The sequence below is a fragment of the Leptonychotes weddellii genome, chromosome 11 (genome assembly GCF_054177405.1).
Source record: "Leptonychotes weddellii isolate Sample4059 chromosome 11, ASM5417740v2, whole genome shotgun sequence".
In the NCBI taxonomy this organism is placed as follows: Eukaryota; Metazoa; Chordata; class Mammalia; order Carnivora; family Phocidae; genus Leptonychotes; species Leptonychotes weddellii.
This window is the reverse complement of record NC_138379.1, coordinates 3,644,227-3,663,362: the sequence shown is the minus strand read 5'-3', so window position 1 is coordinate 3,663,362 and position 19,136 is coordinate 3,644,227. Positions and strand designations below refer to the sequence as shown.

Sequence of the window (19,136 nt, the reverse complement as noted above, 5' to 3'; positions counted from 1 at the left end):
GGCCTGCCCGCCTGGGGCGCCTTCCGCTCCCGCCTGGGGGTCCCATGCTAGGGGACTGAGTCGATGGCCGGCCAGGGCTGTGTTCAGACATGGTGCTGCTAGCCCACTGGGCGACGCGACCTTGGGAGGAATGCCCCTGAGCCCCCCCAACCCCCCAGCCTCTTCCCTTGTCTGCCGGCGGGGAGAGCGACAGCCGTCCTGGCTCACAGGATGGACGTGAGAACAGGTAACTGTGGTGTGGGAGATGACCTTATGGGCACAGGAATTAACATTAAAACAAAGCCTTGTCACCTATTGCGGCAGGTGATGTCAATCATCCTTAATTTTAGAGAGCGCGAGAGTGAGGGGAGGGGCTGAGGGAGAGGGAGAGAATCCCCAAGCCGACTCTGCGCTGAGCCAGAGCCCAATGTGGGGCTTGCTCCCAGGACCCCAAGACCACAACCCGAGCCGAAATCAAGAACCGGTTGCCTAACTGACTGAGTCACCCAGGTGCCCTGGCGGGCATCCGTCTAAGATGACCCCCACAGGGCCCCTCCCCTTGAAGGTGGGCTGAACCTGGTGACTCACCTCTCACCAATGGGACACAGCAAGAGTGAAGGGACTGGGTTAGACAGGATATGACTTCTACCTTGTTAGTCCTCTCTCTCTCTCTCTCTCTCTCTCTGGCTTTTCTCTCTTGACCGCTCTGATGAAGCCGGCTGCCCTGTTGTGAGTGCCCTAGGGAGAGGCCCACATGGTAGGGGAATGGAGGCCCTCGGTCCAACAGCCCACGAGGAACTGGATCCAGCCAACAGCTGCTGAGTGAGCCTCGAGCCTCGAGATGGCTGCAGCCTTGGCGGACCCCTGGACTGCAGCCTGCGAGAGACTCAGAGCCAGACGCCCCCAGCCAACCTGCATTCAGATTCTAGTCTAAGAAAAACTGAGATAACAGATGTTCTTTTTTTTTTTTTTTAAGATTTTATTTATTTATTTGAGAGAGAGAGAGAGAGTACAAGGAGAGGAGGGGCAGAGGCAGAGGGAGAAGCAGACTCCCCGCTGAGCAGGGGGTCCGATGCTGGGCTCGATCCCAGGACCCCGAGATCATGACCTGAGCTGAAGGCAGACGCTCAACCGACTGAGCCACCCAGGTGCCCCAACTGATGTTCTTTTAAGCCATGAGGTTTTGGGGTTATTTGTTACGGAGCAGTAGATAACCAATATACATACTTATTTTAATGTGTCTTAGAAAAAAACATAAGTAGCACATCGTTTGGATTTGCAGACATTTACTGCTTGATTGCAGTGAAACTCGGGGAAATGAGTTCATTTAAATCAACTGTAAGAGAACTGTAAATAAATAAAAGAATAAAAATAATAGATAAATAAAAGAACGAATGGAGGGGGATGGACAATGACCAAAGTTTGATAAGAATTAAGATATTGATGGGACAGGGCGCCTGGGTGGCTCAGATGGTTAAGCTTCTGCCTTTGGCTCAGGTCATGATCTCAGGGTCCTGGGATCGAGTCCCGCATCGGGCTCCCCACTCAGTGGGGAGCCTGCTTCTCCCTCTGCCTCTCTCTCTCTCTAAATAAAATAAAATAAAATAAAATAAAATAATGATGATATTAAAAAGAGATATTGATGGGACAGTAATTTCGAAGCCACGGCAGGTGTATTCAATATTAGAAATAATTAAGGTTAAGTTGGGGGCAGCCGTCTACGGGGGTGTGGGCAGGATTCCTCTGGTTCCCTGGCTCCTCCTTGAACCACAGCCTGAATGTGTGCAGTGTCCGCATCAGGGGAGGGGCAGCTTTGTGTCCTGATTCCTGCAGCCCCATGCCCAGTGGGCATCTGGGAACCGTGCTTCTAGGGCAGCGTCTGACTGTGGCAGTTACCTCCCTTCTTTGGCCTGAGGAAGGGGGACAGCAGAGGTTGGGGTACAAGAGGAAGGAGAGAGGAAGACAGGGGTAGAGAGTATCAAATGAGGTCAAGGTCACACCTTGGCTCCCCTGCAGAATTGCCTCCCAGTCTGGGGCACCAGAAAGACCCGTGGACCAAGCAGGTAGGAGGACTGACTTCTTTCAGGCTCAGGTGCACACAGGGGGAGAGCTCGGCAGAGGACTTCTCCCCTCTGGCCTGGGAAGTGCTGTCACCGTGACCTCTTTCCCAGTCCTGTCTCCTCCACTGGACCAGATGGATAAGGAGCTCTGAGGGTGGGCTGGTGAGTGGGGCCGAGCACTCAGACTGTTCCCACAGGAAGGGCACCCTGCTCCCCGAGCGCCTCCCATCCGTTAAGCAAGGTGTCACCTTGCTTAAACCCTCTTAACAACCATGTGAGGCTGGTGTAATTTTCTTCCCACTTTACAGATGGGAAAATCATCTGGGTGAGACCTGGGATGTGCCCAGGGTCTCAGAGCTGGGTCTGCCGGAGAGCAGATGCTTAACCGACTGAACCACCAAGGCACCCCCTCCCCACTCCATTTTAAATAATGTTTCCTTTAATTAATTTTCACCAAATGCTTTTACTGCCTTGCGTTCCACTCGAGCCTCCTTGAGTTTGTGCCCAAACCTAAAGGGAATTCTTTAATTGCAATAAAGATAAATCCTTGATGGATGGGCCAGTTTTTACAAAGTTCTCCATGCATCTATTGCTTTCTTTTTCCAGAATAAAAGTATCTTAATTTTTTCAGGTGTAAAATGCATGCTTCTTGTTTAAAAAAAAAAAAAAATCAAACCCATGAACAAATTCTATGATTTCTCTCTACTCTCCTGGGATAACCATATTCTTGCACTCCAGCCCTTTTAAATATCTGCCAACTGATTCACTCAATGATTTTTATTGTTATTTTAATTTGCATGTCTTTGTATTCTAATGAGGTGAAGCTTTGTTTCAAGCATTCTACATGGATAATTCCTCTTTTGTGAACTTCTGGTTCAAGTCCTTTGTTCCTTTCCCACCTACGGAGAATTTAATCTTTTTCTTACAGGCGGATTTTTAAGAGCTCTGTGGGAGGCAGAAATTTGGTTCCTGGTATCTTCATCTCCCAGCATCACACCGGTGGTTAAGATAGGATAGCTGGCAAAAGGGATTTGCAGATGTAATTAAAGTTACTAATCAGCTGATCTTAAGATTATCCTGGGTTATCTGAGGCGCCCAGTGTACTTATAGGAGCCCTTAAAAGGAAAGAGATGTAGCAGAGGGAGGAAGTCGGAGAGACTGGAAGCATCTTGCTGCATTTTGAAGCATCTCATTTGAAGCATGAGAGAGACTCAGTGCACTCTTGCCGGCTTTGATAATGGAAGGGGCCTTGAGGGAAGGAATGTGGTGGTCTCTAGGAGCTGAGAATGACCCCTGGTCGACATCCAGCAAGAAACAGGGACCGCAGTCCTAGCCAGCCCGGTGAGTGAGCCTGGCCCTGACATCTTGACTTTGGCTTTGTGAGGCTCCGATGATGCAGTTTTGGAATATAGGTGAGGTTCCGTGGGGTGGAGTCTGGAGCCGACGACCAAGAAAGAATTCTTGAGGCGTCTTTGGTGCAAAATGGTGGCTTATTAAAGCACGGGGACAGGCCCCGGGGGCAGAAAGAGCTGCTGCCCTGTGGTCTTGAGGAGTGGCTGATTATATACTCAGGAGTTGGGGAGGTGAGGACAAAGGGGGTGTCCAGAAGGATTGTTATATGCTAAAGACTCTCAGGATACTGGAGGCCATTGTCAAGCCAAGGTTGTTTTTCCCTCTAATAGGCACTAACATGAAGACAGTTGGGAGTTTCCTGGAGGAATGTTACATTCCTCCTCTCACATGTCCTTGTCAATGGGCTTCAGGTTCAAAAGAAAATCAGTTTTATTTACATTTCCTTCTGCCTCAGCCTCCCTCAATTTCATGTAGGGGAGGGTGATGTTAGGGCTTCAGGAAACTGAGTTACAGATCTCTGGAAGTTAGGCTATTGGTAAGAAAGCTTCTTCCTTGTAAATCACTAGGACATTTGTAAACTGAGGGAGACTCCTGTCCTGCAGGACTGTGATCTCCATCAGTGAACCATTTGTTTTTCCTTTAGGGCAGCCAGGAGTGCCTGAGGAATGTCACATATATCCCAAAGTGGGGGGGGGGGGAGGGGGTTGTAGGGTCCAGCTTCGGCTTTGTCCTCCGCTCGCCTTCTGTTCCCTCATCACCAACACGAGGACCCAGCCCAGCTCCTGGACTTCGGACCTCCAGGACTGAGAGATGATAAATGGCAGAGGTTTTTGGTAAATTTGCAGAAATGTGTCACAGCAGCAATGGAAAACAGCTGTTTTTGGGTTAATGTTGGAAACACTTCATGTATATGTTGTAAATATTTTTTTCAAGTGTGTCAGTTGTCTTTTTAAACCTTACTCTTAATTATATTCAATCTTACTAATTTCATTACCAGAGGGTAAACTCAAGTTCCGTTTTGGGGGGATGTCCTTTGGTCGTGACCCCCACGTACCCAACACTCACAAGCAAAACCCAGATTCCTGGGCCCTGCCCGGAGTTTCGGATTCAGCAGTTCGGGGAGGGCCCAGGAGCTGCTGACACCGCTCTTCGGGAAGGTATTCCTCCCAGCCCTAAAGGGTCCCTAGAGCCCCTCCCTGCGGGTAGGAAGCTGAGCCCCACCCCCTGAGAAGCAGGGCCCTGGAAAGCCCCGCCTCCACGCGAACCCTCCATTCTTATTGGCTGGTAGCGAAGGGGCATACCCTAACGTCACAGTGCCGTCAGCTCCTCCTCCCGACCTCCAGGGGCGGGGACGCCACGCCTGCGCGGTAGAGCTCGCGCTCGGCGTCCTGCGCTCCTGGTAGGGTCCCGGCGGCCCGCGGCGGCTGCATGGCGGACCTCCGGGCGGAGTCGGAGCCGCTTTTGAGTCGGGCCCGGGGCGGCGGCGGCCGAGACTGCCCGGCGGGCCCAGCCGCTTGCCGCAGCGTCCGCGGCGGCCCTGGTGAGCGGCGGCCCAGGGAGGGGAGCGGGCCGCGGGGGTGGTGCGTGCGGTCCTGCCGGCTCCGCGCCGTTCGCTGTCGCCGCTGCGGGCGCGTCCCACGGGCAGGGGTCTGAGCGGGGGCGGGGAGCGAGGGGAGCCGCCCTCCGGAGGGCGGGGGGCTGCACCCTGCGGAGTAGCGGGCGCCAGGGTCGGCCACGCTCTGCAGGGTCGCGCCCTGCCTCCGACCAGCCGCCCGAGAGGCGTCGCCTAGCCGGCCGCCCGCGCCCCCCAGTCCCATGCAGCCTCCTCGATGGACCTCGGGTGGACCCAGGGCTCGCGGATCGCCTTGGTGGCCCCTAGGAGGCAGCACTTCCGTTTTCCTCCCGGTTATGATGGGGGAAACTGAGGCACAGAGAGGGGCGTTCCCCTACCCAAGGTCACACAGCCGGGAAGTGGCTGGGGTGGGGTTCGAGCCCAGCTGGGAGCAGACTTAGGAGTCCTTTCAGTCTACTCTCTCAGTCTCGGTGCTGGAGTCTCCCCAGAGGCTGGTCCCCCTTCAGTCTGGGGTTGGGGCAGGCCTCACCAGAGCAGGGCAGCTTCCTCCCTTTGCCCTCTGCAGCTCCCTCCTGCCCTTCCTGTTTACCAGCAGAGAAGTTGCTGATCCGGAGGAGGGCCGGAGGGTGGAGTCCATCTGTCTCTGGCAGACGGCAAGGGGGTTGGGTACTGGGTTAGGGATGGAAGGGCTTCAGCCTCATTTTACAGAGGAGAAAACCGAGGCCCACAGAGTCTCCGGGACCTGTCCAGGATCAGCCCTGGGATCTGGTGCGGCTGCGGCCAGTGTCATGCTGGGTGTTCCTTCCAGGAGCACTTTCGCTTTCTGGGCTTGCTTTCTTCCTCTGTCTGGGAGGTGCCCGTGGTGTGTGCCCATCCATGGACTATGGGGGTGGCGGGTTCCTGACAGGAGATGGGGTAAATAGAGGTGGGGGCAGCCACCTGCCTGCGCATCTCAGAGGCTCTCCCCAGGAAAGTTCTCCATCTAGCCCATGCCAGACCCCACAGGTCCCTGGGCAAGGGACATGGGGCATGCACACTTGGAGTCTGGAGGTGAGAGTGCCTTTCTGGTGCCGCCCCTTCTGGCTGTGTGACCTTGGCAGGTTGCCCGACCTTTCTGAGCTTTAATAAAAGGGAGGTAGTCAGAGGGGCTGACTTGAGGGGTGTTGTGAGGATTCGGAGAGAATGCTGGGAATGCCCTCGGCGCAGGACCCGGCCAGGTGGCAGAGCTGGTGCAGTTGGTGCTGAGGGCCGTTCTGGGCAGCGCACCGTGATTGTCACAGGTCCCGGTCCTGGCCAAGTGGACAGTGGGCACGTGAGACCCGCACTGTAAGGTAGGAGCCAGGGCCAGGCAGTGTGGATGGTGAGCAAGGGCTCCTTGTCCGGACGCCATGGCCTCCATGAGGGCTTCTGAGAATGTGAGGGGACACCCTGTGTTCTGAGTCTCCCTGGCTAGGCTGCTTGGCCCCGGCGGTGGGGACTGAGAATGGCTGGTCTGCCCTCAGGCTCCTGTGGGGGCTCCCAGGTGGGGGCTCTGTGCACCGAGTTTGCGTGTCTTGCAGTCGGATCCTCCTACTGATGGGTGGGGGGACTGTGTTGCTGGGTGCCCCGCAGACCTTGCAGTCAGGTCCTTCTGACCCAGCCTCACCTCGTCAGCCACAGAGCAAGGGTAGCTGTGTCCTCTTCTTGTTCCTGGTTAGGGAGTCATCCTCTTTCTGGTTATGGAAAAGTCAGAGGACGAGGGAGCACCATACTATGGAAGGGGCTTCTAGAATAAAAGCAACAGATAGCTACAGCAACCCATTCAGTCTGCACATCCGTCCCGTCGTGTATGACCGGTGAGGGGTACTGAGGTACAGAGGTGAAGGGGCCTGCCCAGGGTCATCAGGGAGCTGGTCGGGGCCCCAGGCGGGTCGTGCAGGGTGGAGCCTGGAACAGGAGGGAGAGGAGGCTGCTGTGGGACGCGGTGTTTGTGCCCCTGTTGTCCTCTGCTCTCTGCAGCAGACGTTCTACCCTGATGCTCCGACCTGGTGTGCCCGCTGATTGCCACCCGGGGTGGGGGACTACCACGTTGGGAGACAGTGCTCCTGTTAGGCCCAAAGCCTGGGTAAGGGCTTGGAGTCTTGGGAGAACTTGGCTCTGCCAAGTTCAGGATGAGCGGCGTGGAGGGCATAGGGAGGGGGAAGCAGCAGAACGGGTGGGGACAGTGTGGACTTTGTCCAGGAGCACTGGGGACTCGTGGGAAGCTGTGACATGCTCACAACCGAGGGTTTGTGACAAGGTGCCCCTGGCTGCTGGTGTCAGGGGCTGCAAAGCAGGTGGGGTGGCCTTTCTGAGGTTCGTGCCCCGAGGCCCAGGCCAGAGGTCTGATGTGTGCTGGGCAGTTCCCGGGGTGCCTGACACCCCTGGCCTGTGATGGCTTGCTTGGGCGTGAGCTGCACCCCGCATCTGGGCCTAGAACGAGCCCACAGGCTCTTCTTGTCTCAGAGGCTTGTATCCTTAGATCTCTCCAGGTGGCGATCTCATCTCTTATCCCGGGATTCGGTAACATGGGGCCCCTTGTGGGCCCTCAGACCACCCTGCTCCGCAGCCTCCCCTCAGGGCTGTTCACTCACTCCATAAAGAAGCTTTGAGGACACTGTGTGCTGAGCCCTGCACGGTCCTGGGCTCTGTGGGTACAGCAGGGAGTAGACCAGAGTGTTGTCTGATCACAGTTCCCAGGATGCCATCAGGGGAAGCAGGCAATCACCATCCTCACAGCCTCCCTGGGAGAACTTTTAGGGCTCCTCAGGGCGAGCATGGAGGTTGTACATGGGGGGAAGCTGAGGCCCAGATAGAGGTGGGCGCTTGCCCTGGGTGACACAGCAATGTGATGACAGAGCCAGGCTGGAGTCTTGCCTCCTACCTCTGTCCAGGGTCCCCCATGTCCCTGATTGGCCCCCGGGGCCCTGCGGCAGGAGCCCTGAGGACAGGGACTGCTGCTTCCCCGGGGGCGGTGGGCACAGTAGACAGCCGCCCACCGCCCGCCCACGCTGCCTCGGGCTTCCCTACCTCTGCTCTGGAGGCAGGCACGTAAGCAGCGTTCTCTCCGTACGAGGTGAACTGCTGCTGGCATGAAAGGACCACAGCTGAAAGTAGAATCTTCAGCAGAGACAGCTGCCCCCTTGTTTCTAAGCCCTGGACTGGGGGGTGCTGGGGGCTGCGTGCCGGTCTGCTCCCTGCCCGGGGCCCAGGCTGCCTGGGCTGCACCCTCTCGCCTGGACCTCGCCGGGCCGTGGGGTTCCTCTGTTGCTGAGAGCCACGTTTCCTCATGCCTTTCTTCTCCCTTCGAGTCAAGCAGTGGTCGGAACCCAAGGCTGCAGGGACTGACCTGGTGTGCAGCTTATGGCTCCTCCGTGGGCAGGGGGCGGGGGTGCTGGGATGAGGCTTCCAGCCGCCTGACGTGTCCTGAAGGCCCCGTGTAGTCGGGAGGCCCACCAGGGGCCCCATCCGTCCTCCTGTGCCCTGACACCCCCGGGTGCTGGTGTGTGAAGGCGGCAGGAGGGGGCCGCAGCTGCCCGCTTATGGAGTGCGCTCCGGCGTCGGACGCCGGGCCAGGCCTGGGGCGCTGTCCTGGGCGGACTTGCTGCGGGGCGAAAGGCATCTCATTGCAGAGCCTTGGAGAAGAATGCCTCCAGGTTCTTTCCTTGATCTCAGTGGTCCTGTAGCCGGTGAGTGTCATGTGATCTGCCTTGTCCCCTGACGTGCTCTCTCTGCCTGCAGGCGCTCGGTCCAGGCGGGATCTCTGCTTTGACCAGGCTGCTGTCTTCATCGAAGATGCGATCCAGGTGGGCAGCACCTACTCCCAGTGGCTGGGCCTGGGCTCCTCTTCACGTTTTGTGGGGGCTGGGTGATGGCTGCCCTGCTGGTCCCCTCCTTGCTGTCCTGGGGCCGGCGTCTCGGTGGCTGGCCCGTGTGGTCATCATAAAGTGATGATGGGGTCTGTGGGCACGGCTCGCCTGGAGTCTTCCCTAAAGCAGGTGGGCGCTGGGTGCTCTTCCCTTGAGGCCTACAGTCAGTGACTGGTTTCGTTGAGTTACCACCTGCCGAGGGCCTGTCGTGTGCCTGCCTGTCCCAGGTCCTCTGAGAGATGCCCAAAGATGGTCAGACCGTCCCCTGCTGGAAAATGACACCCAGGCTCAATTCGGGAAATAGGATATGGAAGGGAGCAACGTGCCATATGGGGGGCTAGGCTGGGGGGCGGCCTGGAGTGTGAGAGTGGTGGGGGCCTTGTATAGCAGAGGGGGGAGCCTCACAGGCAGGCAGCGGGCACAGCTGTACGTTTGGAAGTGGGTGTCCATGCAGGGCCGTGGAGGCTTTGGGTGCCCCGCAGGGTCACGAGAGAGCCCTTTGTCCACGTGTGCCATGGAAGTGGACTCTGGTGCACGGCCCGTCTCCCTGCCTGGGGCCTGTCGTGGGGTCAGTGGGTGCCCGGCCTGTGGCTGGCCATGCCGTGCGGCTCCGAGGGGACCCCCACTCACGCTCCCCTGTGTGGTGTTCACTTTCAGTACCGCTCCATTAACCACCGCATGGACGCCAGGTCGATGGGGCTTTACCGCTTGTATTACTCAAACGTGAGCCAATGGTGAGAAGGCCCAGGCGTGCAGCGGGAGGTCCCTGCAGCCTGGCTGGGTGGGGGGAGGCCGGCCTCAGGGTCCAGGCGGGTTTCCCCTCCCCAAGGTGGAGAAGGAGCCGCTTTCCCCTCCTTCCTGGAAAGGAGCCCAGCCCGAGGAAAGAGGGGCTCTTCCGGTGAAGAGGTTCAGCCGTGGCCATCGAGCTTTGACCTGAGTACCGCTATCTGACCACTCGAGAGCGGGCACAAAGCAGGAGGCGTGGGGTCCTTTTGAAACCATGGAGTCTGTCCTGCTGTCGTCCCAGGCATCCTGCCTGCAGATCTAGTTTTGGGCCCAGAGCCCTGCTGGTTCGTGCATTTTCATTAGTTTTTGTTCTTTTTTTCAGGATATTGAGCTTCACCATTTTCTTGATCCTGTTTTTGGCTTTTATCGAGACCCCTTCCTCGCTCACTAGCACTGCAGACGTCCGCTACCGCTCGGCCCCCTGGGATCCACCCTGTGGCCTCACCGAGAGCGTCGAGGTGCTCTGCCTGCTGGTCTTTGTGGCTGACGTCTCTGTGAAGGTCAGGTGGGCGCCGTCAGGTGCCCAAGCCCACGGGCCAGTGCCCTCCCAGCCTGTCTGCTGCTTTCCTGATTAATTTTTATTCTCCTGGAGCCAGCTGCCTTTTTCTCTGACTGTGCCCTCTGACCCTCCGAGCAGAGGCCTTGGTTGGTGAAGCGGAGGCTCTCTCAGCTCTCTGCCCTCTCCAGACCAAACTGAGCCTCGGTTCGGCCCTGCCAGGGGCACAGCCTTGTGGGATCTCTGTGGGTGGTTGAGGGTCTGGCGGTGCCCCTGTGAGGAGAGACCCCAGTAGAATAAGGCAGGACCAGTGGTCTCTCTCACGGCCCAGCCTCCCACCCCCAAGAGAAGAGGAACACAGGAGGAGGTGGGCGTGGGGCGGAAAGGGGCCTCTTGCCACGTGCTGTGTGTCCGACTCTAGATTCTTTCTGACCTGAGTCCTTCCAGAAGCTGGAGGTGGGCCCTGCCTTGCTCATTTGAGCTTCTGGGCTGTGTCGGAGGTTCAGAGCCTTAGTGGCTTCCCAGTGAGACGCTGAGGGGCCGAGAGGCCGGGTCTGGCTGTGGGTCACGCATGGTTCCTTCTGTCAGGCAGGAGCGATTCCAGTGTTGGGCCCTCGGGACACGGCTGGCCACAGTGCAGCGGGCTGTCCCCAGAGTCAGGGGTGCCTTTGCCCGGCCCCTGCTGGGCTGTCCTGCTGACGCTGAGGGCCGTGGGCGAGGGCCCTGGGCAGCTTTGCATTGTTTCTTCTTCAGCCCAGGATACATTTAGGAGGTTTGGGGGTTTTTAAACTGGAACTGAAACTGATGAGAAGTTCTCATTAGTATTTTTTGAATGGTTGGTGCATTTGGGAAATCTCACAAGTTAGAGTGAGTGTACATTTTTATCTGCACGCAGTGACCTCTGGATTCCCCTGCTGTCTGTGGGGCTCGTGACGACTGGCCAGTTGGCCACAGAGGAAGACTTTGGACCTGGTTGATTTTTTTTTTTTTTTTTTAAGATTTTATTTATTTGAGAGAGAGCGCACACAAACGGGGAGGAGCAGAGGGAGCAGCAGACTCCCTGCTGAGCAGGGAGCTTGGTGCAGGGCTCGACCCCAGGACCCTGGGATCATGACCCGAGCCGAAGGCAGATGCTTAACTGACTGAGCCACCCAGGCGTCCCTCAGGCCTGGTTTATAGACGGTTCTGGGTGTGGGCCAGCCCTAACCAGAAGTGGAGCATGTGTAGTGTTAGAGCTTCAATTGGCAAAGCCTCTTTTCCAGAATGGCTTTTTCTAGAATGGTTCCTGGGCATAAGCTAAACTGGTGGTTGGGATGGGCAGGACGGCTCAGACCCTGTTACCGATGTGGAAGCGGGCCGGAGTGGTTAAGTGCTGAGCCCAAGATCACTGGCTGTCCGAGGTCACCAGCGGGCTGGGTGGGGAGCTCAGCCTCTTGCTCCCCAAGTCACGAGGAGACCACACCGCTCGCCGAAGCGCTCTCTGCTCTGGCTGCCCCAGCCTCAGCCAGGCGTGTTGACGGCCTCGGGCTGGCTATGGGGCTGGTGTCTGCTGCGGGGCTGCCCGCTCACCCGCTCGGTCCCTCACCCCCCCCCCCCCCCCGCCTCTCTTGCAGAGCTACCTGGTTGGGTGGGCCCAGTTCCGGATGAACCTCTGGCTGCTGGCCTACCTTGGAGTGCTGGTCGTGTCTCTCATGGACTGGATCGTGTCGCTGAGTCTGGTTTGCCAGGAGGCAGGTAGTGCGGCGGCTTGGAGGTGGGAGCAGGAAGCTCTGGGTGGCCTGCCCCCTGCCCCCTGCCCACCCTCCTAGCATTTCAGTCAGCCGTTGGCCATGGGGCCTTGTCCCATTTTGTAGAAGGAGACAGTGAGGCCTGGGGAGGGCACGAGGACTCCTGATCCCTGCCTCGCCACTTTCCAGCTCAGCTCCTCGACCGGCTGGGTCCCCTGCCGCCCTAGGGCCTTGCCCTGGCCACGTGGCCGAAGCTCTGGGTGGGCTGCAGTGGGAAAAAGCCCGTGTCAGCCCAGTGTCCCGTCCTGCCCCCCACCCAGACGCACTGCCCTGTGACTAGATAGGACAGAAGCGGGGAAAGAAAGTTGGTCCATCAGGGCCAGTCAGGGACACAAGCCCGTCGGGCACTTTAGCCAAGAGAATTCACATAGAAGCTTAAACAGGTGTTGAGTAACCGCCAAAGCAGAACAGGGGCAGGGTGGGGGCGGCGGGGCGGGAAGCTGTAGGAAGCTCAGGGGCAGGGGCCCCCAGAGCTGGCTCCCCGCCCTCCGGGCCCTGGAGGGATGCAGATCCCCTGGGCCCCTCCAGAGACTGCTTGGTTCTGGCAGCGCTGAAGGAAGAGGAGGCTGGCAGCCCCTGGCATGGGTACCGCCCTGGGGCCAGCAAGGGGATGGCAGGGAGCAGTCGCGTCTCCCCCTCCGGCCTCCCAGCCCCTCCCCGGTGTCGTCCCTGGCAGGAGTAAGCAGGCTGCTGAAGGGGAGCCGGTGGGGAGGATGGACGGCACAGTGCCCGCCTTCCACTTCCTCTCAGGAAAGAGCTTCGTGAACGGGTACAAACCCGCGTCTGTGCAATAGGCAAGGAAAGCTGCGAGCAGCTCCTCAGACTTGCGTTGTTACTGGTTGCAGCCCTGACTGATCCTTATAAGTTCCTCCTGCTCAGGGTCCCTGTGCCCTTGGCCTCAGCCGGCTCCCTGGCTCCTCTGGCTTCTTCACCTTGAATGGGGACCCAGACCTTCATTCCCGGCCAGTCCGTGTCCTCGGTACTGCTGCCTTTTGTGATTCCTGGAGTTTTCTGTTAGTCTTTCATTCTGGATGAGCCTCAGGATCCCCGACCCAGACCTCCCTGCCCCTCTGCGCAGCCGCACCCCAGTCTGTCCTTGGCAGTCAGAGCGGTGCGTGCCCACCAGCACCCCACCCTGCTTTTCATGAATCTTCCGGTGTGTCCCCGGTGGAACACCCACCCCGGGGTGGACGTTTCCAGAGCGGCAGGGCACTGAATTGTGGGCTGGGAAAAGGAGGAGTTGCTGTTCGGTTCTGTCCTGGTGCTCAGAGCCTCTGGTGCACGTGCTTGCCTGTCCAGTGAGGGCAGATCAGCGCCCTGCCTGGGGACGGGGCCCATCGCAGTCACCTCCCAGCTGCCAGGGGGCCACATCGGGGTGGGTAAGCGGAGCTGAGCTCTGCTTCTAGAGGGCAGCCCATCCATGGTGGCCTTGGGGGCCAAGGCTCGGACATTACTGGACATGATCTGTCTCGGCGTTCCTTCTGCCCGTCCACGTGCATGCTTCTTGGACCTTGTCCCCACTTGTCTGGCCTGTTCTTTCTGTGCCCTGATCGCCACGCGGGAAGTGTTAACCTTTCTCGGTACGGACAGGGTGGACCCTGGCCACCAAAGTGCTTTCCTTTCAGCACCACCTCGGGTGGGGGCGGGGGGGTTCCTGATGGAGGCCTAGCGCGGCACGTGCTCCGCTTCTGGGTAGAACCGTCTCCAAACGAGGCCTGAGGTTCTGTGGCCAGCTGGCCAGTCATAAAGAACTCACACGGGCCCCGGGGGAGGGAGGGCGGGTGGGGCGGACCATGGGCCTCCCCCTGCTCCAGCCTAGTCTCTCTGTCTGTTTCTACCTTGTGGCCCAGAGGGTCCAATCATACATGGTCTACCGGTCACTGGGTAGGCCGTGGTCACGACTCTGCTGTGGCTCTTTCTCCTGGGAGACAAGGTATCTGCAGCTTAGTTGGTGGGCTGTGATTCTGTGTGGGCCTCACCAGGGGCTGCTCATTGGTGTCGAGTCCTGTGGCGGTACCTCCCCATCCTTCATAGAGGCCGCATGTCCCTGTGTCCATGACCCTGATGTGGGCCCAGCATGGGGAGGGCTCTGGCAGGAGGTATGAGCTGCACCCTGCTCCATGTCTGATTACAGGTGAGGGTCCAAGACCCTGGGGGCAGGTGACAGTAGGACCTTCAGCCGCTGCTTGGCCTAGAGGGGTGGCTGAGGAACTCGGGATATGGGCGCTGAGACAAGGTTCCATCCAAGGGCAGTGAGCGGGTTATGGGTGAGCTGGGGACGCTGGTCCCTCAGCCCACGGGGGCGGGTGGGCGGGTGGGCGGAGCCCTGGGTGTCCACTTATTGCTGTTTTCTTGGGCTTTCTGGTCCTGTGCCGGGAGCTGGGCCCCCTTTTGAGAATGTGTGTAGCCAGGGAGGTGGACTCGGGCCTTGGGATCCCGGATCCTGTGGACAGCCTGGAGGGTCCGCCGTGAGTCAGTGCTGGTGGGCTCTCGTTCTGTTGTGAGAGAGCCCTCTAGAACACGGAAGCCCCAGATACGTCGCGGCGTCCCGCAGTGCCACGGCTGCCGTGCCAGAGGAGGTGGCATTTATGCCGGCATGGAGGGACGGGGACAGCCCGCCTGCTGAGCAGAGGGGTGGGCTGAGGGCTGCAGCCGGCAGGACGGTGGGTGGCAGCCCCTGGACGGGCCAGAGTGGGCCTCCAGGCCGTCCTTAGGCCTTGGGCAGGGAGGGGCCGTGGTCAGCTGGCCTTCTAGGACAAGGTGCCCAGCGGGGCGGGAGTCGAGCTGAGCGCTGGGATGGGCCATGGAGCATAAACATGACACTTACAACCACGCGGCCCAGGAGATGGGGTGATTGCAAGAGAGAAGGTAGCTCTGCTTTCGTATAAAAGATATGAACCACCAAAAAGAGACAAGAACAAACCGTGCGGCTTGACAAGTTCCCCGAGGCGAGAGGCCACACAGGAGAGGAAGGGGCTCCGGGCGTCCGCACTCGGGGGTCAGGTACGGGGGAGATGGCCCAAGGCGCTGGGCAGACTCGGACCCGGGGGTCACTGAGGCTGGGGCTAGCACCCCAGACAGGAGCACTGGCTGGGTCAGGGGCAGGGACGTGGGGGCCGGGTGGAGGGGCACGAGGGAAGCCCTTGAGGCTAGGTGGTCCTGCAGACTGGGGGTGGGAGGGCCTCTCTGGTTCTGACAGGAAGGAAGAGGGGAAGGAGGAAACGGGGGCCTGTGTGTGCACCCGTGTGTGCGTGTGTGCGCATGTGTGCAGAGGGTGTGCACGTGTAGGGCGTGCACACGGAGGGTGAGTGTGAATGTGTTTGCAGGCGGGCGCTGCAAGGTGCAGAGTGCGGCCCGCGGCTGTGTGTGCGTGAGGGGTGGGGCTGCAGCTGGGAGGGGTGGGGGCAGGGGAGGAGCTTCGTAGGGAGGTGTGGAGCACCCCCATGGCGCTGTGGCTGCAGGGCTGATGGGAGAGGGTGGCCCATTGGCAGGGGTGGGGGGAGGATGCGGAGCCGGAGTGGGGGAGCATGGGGACAAGGAGGCCGGGGCTGTGAGCGGGAGGCCGCGAGGGGTCAGAGCAGGGCTTGGGGGCTCTTCGGCACCTCTGGTCTCGGGCCTGGGTGGAAGCGGAGCCGGAATGGGGGAGCGTGGGGACAAGGAGGCCGGGGCTGTGAGCGGGAGGCCGCGAGGGGTCAGAGCGGGGCTTGGGGGCTCTTCGGCACCTCTGGTCTCGGGCCTGGGTGGAATTGGAGAGCCCCTTCCTGCTGTCTTTCAGCCCCTGCGGATTCGGAGGCTTTTGCGCCCCTTCTTCTTGATGCAGAACTCGTCCCTGATGAAGAAGACGCTCAAGTGTATCAGGTCTTCGCTGCCGGAAATGGCCAGGTGGGCTCTCGGTGCCAGGGCTCCCTGCTGTGCCATCGGGGGGCACCGGGACTGTGGCCTGGGGCATGGCGGGCCCCGGCCTGGGGAAGCCAGCGAGTGGGTGTTCGGGGGCCTCCTGGCAGCCCCTTAGTGGCCTTGTACCCTCTGCTCGACAGCTGCAGAGCCCTGTGGATGCTCCCCTTCCGTCCCCGCTGTGGCTGTGACCACCTCCCCCACTCTCCGCCCAACCCCCCCACCACGCCCCAGTTCTCTGTCCCCTGGCCTCCCTCTGCCTCCAGTCCCCTTCCCGCAGTGGCTCTCATGGTTGACCCCTCACCGTCCAGCCAGATGGATGGATGTGGCCTTTCCCCTCTGAGAGTCCAGGGGTCCTTGGGGCCCCAGGAAATGCCCCTGGGGAACTGATTGTCCCTGCCAAGGAAAGAGGGCTCCCTAGGGCAGGACCAGTAGCTGAGCGCAGGTCAGGCTCTGGGGCAGGGAGCTCCCTGAGTGCTCGGGCCGGCTGTCCCTAGACCCCTGTCCCATTTGGTGCATGGGGCGTGTGTCCTGTGCTGAGCACCCACATCCCTCTCCCCAGTGTCCTGCTGCTGCTGGTGGTCCACCTGTGTGTCTTCACCATGTTCGGGATGCTGCTCTTCGCAGGTGAGAAGGTACCGTGCTCTGCTCCGTCCCCAGCCTGAGCCCAGGGCTTTGATGGACAGGTCGGCCCAGTCCTCCAGGTAGTTGTCGGGCCTGCAGCGGTGGAGGACCGGCTAGGCTGCCTGCGCTAGCCCCATAACCAGGGTCAGTGGTGGCCCACCTAGAGCCCAGGTGTCTCTTCGAGTGGCCAGTCTTCGTGTGCCTGTCCCTGGGGCCTCCCGGGCTCAGGGCTAGTCAGCCTGGCGGCCCCTCCCACGCTCCTTCCCTCCCTCCTGTCTTCTCCCTTTCCTGCCCTGTCACTGACCCAGCTTTTTCTACACCCCTGTTAGATGGAGGCGCCCTCAGACTGGCCTATGGGGCCATCGGGTAAACCGCACCACTGTCCGCCCCACAGTGCCTGCCTCCACGTCTTCTCCAGCTGGGGGCTTTTGCCCTCCCCCTGGGTCCCCTTCCCGCTCCTCCCTGCTTCTTGGCCCCCAGCGGCTTGTTGCTGTGTGGAGGTGTCGGCCACCTCTCACGCCGGTCCCCGTCCCCCCCCCCCCCGCCCCCAAGCATCTGTGGTCCAGTGTGTCTTTCCTCATGTCCTGGCCGGGGTCACTGTCGTCCTCAGGGCTGGAGCCGTCCTGCATCTCTGTCCTGGAAACGTGGCCGGGGGGGTCAGCCAAGGCTGATTCCCATTGAGTTTGCAGCAGTACTGGGGGGCTCAGGCTGTCCTGTCCAGGAGGGAGAACTGGAGACTGTCCCTTCTGATTCCGGAAGAGCCGGAGCTCCCGTGTCTGTAATTCTCTTTTGAGTGGGTGTCTGTGTGTGTGTAATTGTGTGTGCTGGGCGTGTGTCTGTACCTGGGTGTGCACTGTCTGTGTGTGTCTGTGAATGGCCGTGTGTATTTGTCTAAGTGGTTGTGTAATTAATGGCATGTGCTTGTCTCTTTCTGGGTGTTTCTCAGCCAGGGCGGCTGAAGGCTTTTCCCCAGGGCTCTGAGCAGACCCGCTGCAGAGGCCGGCGTCCCTGTGGGTGTGCAGCCTCCCTGGACGCTGGCTCTTGGGCACAGAGGCCCTGAGTTAGGTCCCGTCTGGCCGGGAGTGCAGACTCTGCTGGGAAATGATGGGAGGTGCAGGCTAGGGGACACTGACCCCACAGCGGATGGAGCTCTGGCAGCTTCAGGCCTTAGCTGGGGGGGCGGCAGAGGCCCGGCGGCCCCTCACAGCTGCCATGTTTGCTCTCAGCAGGGCGATGGGCAGGACCGGGAGAGGCTGATGTACTTTCACAACCTGCCGGAGGCTCTGACCTCCCTCCTGGTGCTGCTGACCACCGCTAACAACCCCGACGGTGTGTGAGGAGGGGGCACAGGGCCTGGGCATGGGTGTGGTTAACGCGGAGCCTCAGCATCTGGCTCTGGGAGGCACGAGGCTCTGGGAGGCAGGAGTGTGTAAGGCTTTTTTATCTCTGGGTGGAGCATGAAAAGGAGGACGTTGGGTTCTCTCCCTCGCTCCTTCCTTGTTTTTCTTTCACTGTTTGTCCTTTCCCTTCTCTTTCCTGCCTCTTTGCTCTTTCTACCATTTTCCTCCCACCTCACTCCTATGCTCGCTCCCTCCCTCCTTTTTCCTCTGTTCCCTTCGCCTGCTCTTTTCCTGTCTCCTGACTCCGAGAAGCTAAGAATGAGCAGGGTGACCAATGGCGTGGTTGGCAGGTTCCCTGGTGGCTTCCTCTTTGAGGCCCAGCCACTTTCCCTGTCACTACCCAGGCCCTGCTGTGCAGTGTGGCTCGGCCCTGAGGTGATAGGCCCTGGTCTTAGGTGGCTGAGGTGCTCACGTTTGGGGTTGCTGCTGGGGCCTCTCTGCGTGGGCCAGGGTGGTGGGCAGGATGGGGTTCTGCGGGCCTCTAGGGCCTGGCTGTGGCCTGGCCACCCTGGCTCGTGACTTTCATCTTGGGCTCAGGGATGATCCCCCATGATAGAGACCTTCCCGGGAGGGTAGCGCCCAGCTTCCACAGCCAGGGAGAGCTGTGCAGTGTGACCCTGAGCATTGTCCCCACATGTCCTGTGAGTCGTAGGGACTCCTGCATCTCTGTCCTGAGGGAGAGCTGAGCTTTCAGTGTGTGGGGCGTTCACGGGAAGCAGGGTTCAGCTTAGTGTAAGGGAGGGTCCCCCACTGCAAGCGTGTGGAAGCAGAGGTGTGAGGATTGGCGTTTGGACAGGAAGGCCTCCTAGGTCTCCCAACCAGAGCCCTTCTTCTGTTGAGAGGGCAAATGGGGTGGGGCCACGATGGGAATTAGATCAGAGCCTGAGGTTGTGAGTGTGTTTCAGTTTCTCCAATTTCTTTCTCTCAGTTATGACTCCTGCGTATTCCAAGAACCGGGCCTATGCTATCTTTTTCATAGTCTTCACCCTGATAGGTGAGTTCCGACAGATCTGTAGGGGTCCCTTGGGACAAGATCCTGCCCCCGATGGCAAGATCACAAATGCTCAGATGTGAGTGTGCCCTCCCAACCCCGTGTCTGCACCTCTGTGCATTCTCCCAACCCAGTGACTTCACCTCTGTGTGTCCTCCCCAACCCCGAGTCTTTACCTCCGTGTGTCTTCCCCGACCCTGTGACTTCATTTCAGTGTGTCCTCCCCGACCCCGTGACTTCATCTCAGCGTGTCCTCCCCGACCCCGTGTCTGCACCTCCGTGAGTCCTCCCAACCCGTGACTTCAC

General features: G+C 59.6%; 1 protein-coding gene across 12 annotated transcripts in view; it reads left to right on the top strand.

Annotated features, from left to right (window-relative positions):
• Positions 1-4,750: 4,750 nt before the first annotated feature.
• TPCN2 (two pore segment channel 2) overlaps positions 4,751-19,136 on the top strand; it is a 27,958-nt gene continuing 13,572 nt past the window's right edge. For 4 of the 12 annotated variants that reach the window (XR_014138445.1, XR_014138444.1, XR_014138442.1 and 1 more), the window contains exons 1-9: positions 4,753-4,932; positions 8,725-8,789; positions 9,510-9,586; positions 9,961-10,138; positions 11,748-11,864; positions 15,697-15,803; positions 16,378-16,450; positions 17,666-17,768; positions 18,768-18,833. Coding sequence is in view for 5 of the 12 variants with exons in the window: in XM_081797628.1 (XP_081653754.1) it covers positions 4,821-4,932; positions 8,725-8,789; positions 9,510-9,586; positions 9,961-10,138; positions 11,748-11,864; positions 15,697-15,803; positions 16,378-16,450; positions 17,666-17,768; positions 18,768-18,833 (898 nt within the window). In the remaining 7 variants the exon portion in view is untranslated. Of the gene's footprint in view, positions 4,933-8,724; positions 8,790-9,509; positions 9,587-9,960; positions 10,139-11,747; positions 11,865-15,696; positions 15,804-16,377; positions 16,451-17,665; positions 17,769-18,767; positions 18,834-19,136 lie in introns of all 12 variants that reach the window. The other 8 variants (XR_014138440.1, XR_014138446.1, XM_081797627.1 and 5 more) reach the window with 7 other exon arrangements.